General features: G+C 57.5%; 1 protein-coding gene across 1 annotated transcript; it reads left to right on the top strand.

The window, feature by feature from the left end:
- The first annotated feature begins 533 nt into the window (after positions 1 to 533).
- On the top strand, positions 534 to 4,273 carry Islr2 (immunoglobulin superfamily containing leucine rich repeat 2). Its single transcript, XM_038324075.1, has 2 exons — positions 534 to 665; positions 1,947 to 4,273. Exon 2 carries the CDS (start codon positions 1,955 to 1,957, stop codon positions 4,190 to 4,192), a length of 2,238 nt encoding a protein of 745 aa, XP_038180003.1. The 5' UTR covers positions 534 to 665; positions 1,947 to 1,954; the 3' UTR covers positions 4,193 to 4,273.
- The last annotated feature ends 2,096 nt before the right edge of the window (positions 4,274 to 6,369 follow it).

Here is a 6,369-nt window from a genome sequence, read left to right as displayed (position 1 = left end):
GAGTGAGCGCGGATATTTTGTGTGCACGCAGAAGAGAACGGAGAGTGTTCGAGTGAAGGTGTGCTTGTGAAAATGTGTGCGAAGGTAGCGAGAACTCAGCGCGTTGACGTGTCTATTACATGTTGATGGGTAATTCTAACCTGTGAAGGTCGTGTGGAGAGGCGTGTGTGTGTGTGTGTGTGTGTGTGTTGGGGAGGGATTTAGAGGCATAACCAGAAACAGTGACAATGTCATCGAGTTTGTAAATGTTGGGGAAAATAGGTTATAGGGCTGCGGTGGGCTGGGAAGGGCTGAGCCTAGGGTTGTGCGCTTATGGAGCCCCTTGATATCGACGGGACTCTGCTTGGGGTGTGTGGGGATCTCTATGGCTTTAACAAACGTGAACGCGGCACGAGATAGGAGACTGGGCGCGTTCTCGCCGAGCCCGGGGACGCGCGCAACGACTCTCCAACCTGCAGGCAGTGAGAAGTGGGGCGAACAGATAAGAAAGAAAAAAATGAAGTAGGACTTCAGGGCGAGGGGGAGTTCTTACACGGACCTGCCCGTTTTTCCGTTTTTCCCCACTGCCACAGCAACAGATGCCAGAAGCTCCCTTGGACTGTCACCTGAGTCTGGAGAGGGTCTTGCAGCCCGAAGGAGGCACAGTGCAAGTCTGAGAGCAGCAGGTAAGCGATGGAGCGACTGACTCCACAACCTCAGTCCACAGGGTAGGTCCCGCCTAAAGCTCCTGCCATCGTGGAGGACCGTCTGGAAGGAACAGGGAAGGGAGGTGCCTACCTTAGGAGCAAAAGAGACAAGGGGACCTGCTGTTCTCAAAGGCAGAGCATTGAAGGGGTTCCGCCAATACTGACAGTAGTCTCAAGTTGGGCCAGGAGTCTGTGTTAGAGAATTTGTGTGGCTAGAGATAGAAAATGCACCCAGGTGTCTTGAGTCTGTGGAGAATTGTAGAGAACCTTGAGCTTTCTCCAAATATATTAGCTAGAGGCTTGTCCCCTTAAAGACATGTGGTGGTGGTGGTGGTGGTGGGGTCTACCTGAGCTCTGTAGAATACAAAGAGGAATCCTTAGTGACTTTGTCTAGGCATGGGGGAGGATTTCTTTCCTAGATGGAAGAATAATTAAGCAGTTGTGGCTCTCCCCTGAGGGGAGCTGCAGCCCGGGGCAGGGAAGCTAGGAGGCATAAGTGGGTGGAGGCTGCCCCAGAACCCACCCCACACTCCACAAGTTCTCCATTTTGCTCATTTGCTCGGGGTTTGGTCTCGGAGGAGGGCAGGGCTGCACCAATGTCCCTGTGTGAGGGCCGGGTCACGTGAGGACTTGTGTCCTTGTGTCTGTCAGTTCTCACTGTGAACAGAAAAGCACGTTGGAGAACGCTGTGGCAAAGCTGCGCTGAGTTGAGAGAACAATGAGGTCTTGGGGTGTATGGTGCAGATGTCTGGGTGCCTATGTTTTTGTGTCTATGTAATTCATTGTGGACAGAGTCCGGGGCCCATTGGCGGCTGCAGGGAGATGCCTAAGCTACTGTTTGCACTGCCACTGCCTGTAAGGAAGTGCGTGCAAGTGCTGTGCATGGGACAAAGGATTCCAGAGAAGACAGCCAGTCATGAAGGAAAATCTTTCTGCACCTCCATCCATTTCACCGGGTTTAATGAAGCTGCAGAAAGAAGGCTTAGTGTGGGGCTCACTGCAGACCACAGGCTTTGGAGACTTTGGAGGGGACAGCTCCAGCTGAGGGAACAGATGGGGTAAGGGAAGCATGCTCTATGCCCTCTGGAGAAGCAAAACAGGGTCCTGAAAGCACGCATTTATAAAATCTGTAGGCTTTTTACCGAGCCCCATTCGTACCTTAGCTTTCTGGAGCCTACACAGGTTTAGAAGATAGAGTTTGCTAGGGGAGAACAGAAAGCTGTGGCGTAAAGGACCCCTCTTCAACCTTGACTTTTGCAGGAGTCGTGATGGATCCCTTCGGAGCCCTGTGTTTGGCCTGGGCTTTGCTAGGAGTGGCCAGAGCCTGTCCTGAGCCTTGCGCCTGTATAGACAAGTACGCCCACCAATTCGCAGACTGTGCCTACAAGGAGCTGCGCGAGGTCCCGGAAGGACTGCCAGCCAACGTGACCACGCTTAGTCTGTCCGCCAACAAGATTACGGTGCTAAGGCGGGGGGCCTTCGTCAACGTCACGCAGGTCACTTCGCTGTGGCTGGCTCACAGTGAGGTGCGCACCGTGGAGTCAGGGGCATTGGCGGTGCTGAGTCAGCTCAAGAACCTCGACCTAAGCCACAACCTCATATCCAACTTCCCTTGGAGCGACCTTCGTAACTTGAGCGCCCTGCAGCTGCTGAAAATGAACCACAACCGCCTGGGATCGCTGCCCCGGGATGCACTCGGCTCGCTGCCCGACCTGCGCTCTCTGCGCATCAACAACAACCGGTTGCGTACCCTGGAGCCTGGCACGTTCGACGCACTGAGCGCGCTGTCTCACCTGCAACTCTATCACAACCCTTTCCACTGCAGCTGTGGTCTCCTGTGGCTGCAGGCCTGGGCGGCGAGCACCCGGGTCTCCTTACCCGAGCCAGATTCTATTGCGTGCGCCTCGCCTCCTGAGCTGCAGGGCGTGCCGGTCCACCGCCTGCCTGCCCTGCCCTGCGCACCTCCCAGCGTGCGTCTGAGCACGGAGCCGTCGCCTGAGGCGCCTGGAACCCCTCTGCGTGCAGGCTTGGCTTTCACGTTACACTGCGTCGCCGAAGGCCACCCCACACCCCGCCTGCAATGGCAACTTCAGATCCCGGGTGGCACTGTAGTCTTAGAGTCACCGGTTCTCAGCAAGGAAGAAGATGGAGGAGAGAAGGCAGAGGATGGGGAGAGTGATGGAGATGAGGACCCGCCTACACAGACTGAACCACCAACCCCGACTCCAGCACCTGCTTGGCCAGCGCCTCCAGCCACCCCGCGCTTCCTGGCCCTCGCAAACGGTTCTCTGTTGGTGCCCATCCTGAGTGCCAAGGAGGCAGGCGTCTATACATGCCGTGCACACAATGAGCTGGGTACCAACTCAACGTCAGTACGGGTGAGCGTGGCTGCAGCGGGGCCGCCAAAACACGCTCCTGGAACAGGGGGAGAACCTGACGCGCAGGCCCCGACCTCGGAGCGCAAGACCACTATTAAGGGCCGTAGCAACAGTGTCCTGCCCTACAAGCCTGAGGGCAAAACCAAAGGCCAAGGTCTGGCCCGGGTCAGCGTCCTCGGGGAAATCGAGGCGGAGCTGGAGGAGACGGATGAAGGAGAGCAGGTGGGAGGTCAGATGCCTACAGATCCCAAGGGGGAGAAGCACTGTGGCCATGGGGACCCCTCTCGGTATGTGTCTAACCATGCATTCAATCAGAGCTCAGAGCTCAAGTCGCACGTTTTTGAGCTGGGTGTCATCGCGTTGGATGTAGCTGAGCGTGAAGCTCGGGTGCAGCTGACGCCCCTTGCTGCGCGCTGGAGCCCTGGGCCAGATGGTGCTACCGGAGCTCGGCGGCCTGGAAGGCGGCCCCTGCGCCTACTCTATCTGTGCCCTGCGGGTGGTGGCGCGGCAGTACAGTGGTCACGCGTTGAGGAAGGGGTCAATGCCTACTGGTTTCGCGGCCTGCGGCCTGGCACCAACTACTCTGTGTGTCTGGCACTGGCGGGCGAGGCGTGCCACGTGCAAGTGGTGTTTTCCACCAAAAAAGAGCTGCCATCCCTGCTGGTTATCGTGACAGTGAGCGTATTTCTCCTGGTGTTGGCCACCGTGCCCCTGCTGGGCGCCGCCTGCTGCCATCTACTGGCCAAACACCCAGGCAAACCCTATCGCTTAATACTGAGACCTCAGGCCCCCGACCCTATGGAGAAGCGCATCGCCGCCGACTTTGACCCGCGTGCCTCCTACCTTGAGTCTGAGAAAAGCTACCCTGCCCGTGGCGAGGCCGGAGGTGAGGAACCGGAGGAGGCCCCGGAGGAGGGCCTCGATGAAGACGTGGAGCAGGGGGACCCAAGTGATGACCTGCAGAGAGAAGAAAGCCTGGTGGGTTGCTCGTTGGTGGAGTCTCAGTCCAAGGCCAACCAAGAAGAGTTCGAGGCTGGCTCTGAGTACAGCGACCGGTTGCCCCTGGGAGCAGAGGCCGTCAACATCGCCCAGGAGATAAACGGCAACTACAGGCAGACTGCAGGCTGAGCCCCCAGCACGCCTGGCCTGCCCACCTCTACCTTGGGTACCTTGTAGCCTAGGGACGGCAGGACTTTATCATCCTCACGGGACCCCACCCCACCCCCAAGCCTCCTCCTCAGCCCTCCCTAGGCGTCACTACTAAGGATTTCCAGGAGTGGGCCGAATTCAGTGGTCTCTCGCTAGTCACCGTCATCCTCTTGGCGGGTATGAATCCCCACCCCTCCCCACAAAGCACAGAGACAGGCGCCTACTTCCTCTCAGACACCACCCACAGACAGCGAAAACCGTCTATGCCTTCCATTCCACCGCGACGATGATGATCAACGAAACCCACCTCTCACCCCCTGGGTGGAGGCAAGGGGACCGCGCTAGTCGTTGGCTACATCTGCTGATAATAATGGGGTTTGTTCTGGGCTTTCCCGCGATCCCCAGGACAGGTTCCCAGCGTGGAGCGCTGTGGCTCTCACCTTGACCCCACTCCGCCTTTTCAAGGTTGCATGTGCCAGAAGCCGGCTAATTTTTAGTCTCAAAGTACCTTCCCTACAATGATCCAAATCCTTGCCTCCCTCCATCCCTACCCTCTGCCTGCCCCATTTCTGTACAGTTGGAGCCAAGGTGGGGGTTCTGGGACGCCTTTCAACTTAGCGCACTGATTTTCTTATTTTCATTGTTATCAAAGACAGCGACATTCATGGGTCTGGTGCTAACACAACCTTCCCAATGTCTGGGAAACTGGGTGTAAGTGTGTCCGGTGTGAGAGTCGGAATCCGTTTTCTTCTGTCTTTCTCCTAATTTCAAGCGCTGCGGGGCCGCGCACCCCTTTTCCTCGCAGGGTGCGGGCTTGGTCCCCAGCCAGTTTCGTTGTCAATGTCTTGCAGGTGCCAGGGGCTGGTGAGCGGCGCGTCACAGTGGCTCTTGCAACTCCAGGGGGTCCAGAGCCCTTAGAAACGTGCTGGGAGCGAGGGAGCTAAGTGAGACTCCCCGGGCACATATTACGAATTCCGAGGTTGCCTGACTGGGGCCAGAGCGCGGGCAGCAGCGGGTGCGGAGTGGAGGAGGGAGCCCCTGGGTCCCCTCCTCCCAGGAGAAGTGAGTTTGCCCAGCGTGTAGTCCCCACCGAGCGTGGGCTGTAGAAGTCGGTGTCCTGTAAAGCGTGAGGATGTAGTGTAGGGGGGCCGGGAGGGCGGGCGGGAGGTGGGCGAGAAAGGTGGGAGGGTGAGGGTGGGAGTGGCGCCGGGACTCGGGCGGGATCAGTTTTTAGTTCTAGGAAAGTGTCGCGCGCGGGGGAGGGGGGCAGAAGGGAAGGGGTGGCGGAAGGGGAGGGGTGTGTTTCAGGCGTCTGGACCTGAGCTCTGGCTCTGGGCGAAGTGCAGCACAAGCGTGGGTGGCCCCGGGAGGAGTTGACTCCGGAGCCCACGTCCTTTTCTAAATACTTCTGTATGTAAACTGTCAATAAAGTAATCAATTTGAACAGGATTCGTTGACTTATTTTGTGTCGGGGGAGGGGGAGATCGGAGTCCGGTGGGAAGTTAGGGGACAACAAAGGAAGGCGGCTGGGGATTGAAGAAGGAAGCCACAGAAGCCGCCCTTTGGGTCTCCTTTTGTTTTGACCGATGGCCAAGCGATTTTGCCAGGTGTTTGCTCCCGGCCCCTGCTGTGGGAGCGTCCAGCTTCTGGGTGGAAAAGTGAAAGCACATGGGGTAGGAGGGAGCTGTGAGAGGACGGCTTTCAAGGAGTGAGAGGCTGGCATCTGTGTGTGTGCACGCGCTCTTGCGCTGGAGTAAGCACGCTGTTCTCTTGGAGTTAAGGCTGTTAGTGTACTGGGATCTCTCTGTCTCAGTCTCCCCACCCTCCTCCCCCGTGTTTTCTGTTTCTCAGCACTAGCCTTTGAGTTCTCTGGAGAGATGGGGGGATGAGCAAGGAAAAGAAGAGGAATTCATAGAGTTAGGACTGCTGTGGTTTGCAGAGGGAAGTCACACCACACATTTCAGAGCAAGCAGATGACCCCAGAAAACGGGGGGGGGGGGCGGAGGAGGCTGTCTAAATCTCATTCCACAGAACAAGCTGAAGTCAGTGCAGGTGCATGTGTGTGTGTTTCTGGGGTGGGTGGGGGTGCTCAACCAGTGCTGGGCAGCTGCTAGGGGTTGCTGAGGTGCACGACAGAATCAGGCCTGAAACCACAC

Source organism: Arvicola amphibius, chromosome 3 (genome assembly GCF_903992535.2).
Source record: "Arvicola amphibius chromosome 3, mArvAmp1.2, whole genome shotgun sequence".
NCBI lineage: Eukaryota > Metazoa > Chordata > Mammalia > Rodentia > Cricetidae > Arvicola > Arvicola amphibius.
This window is presented reverse-complemented; position numbering and strand designations above follow the sequence as displayed.

Bases quoted from the DNA above. Each gene is read 5' to 3' on its own strand.
- Islr2 (XM_038324075.1), top strand. From the start codon at position 1,955: ATGGATCCCTTCGGAGCCCTGTGTTTGGCCTGGGCTTTGCTAGGAGTG.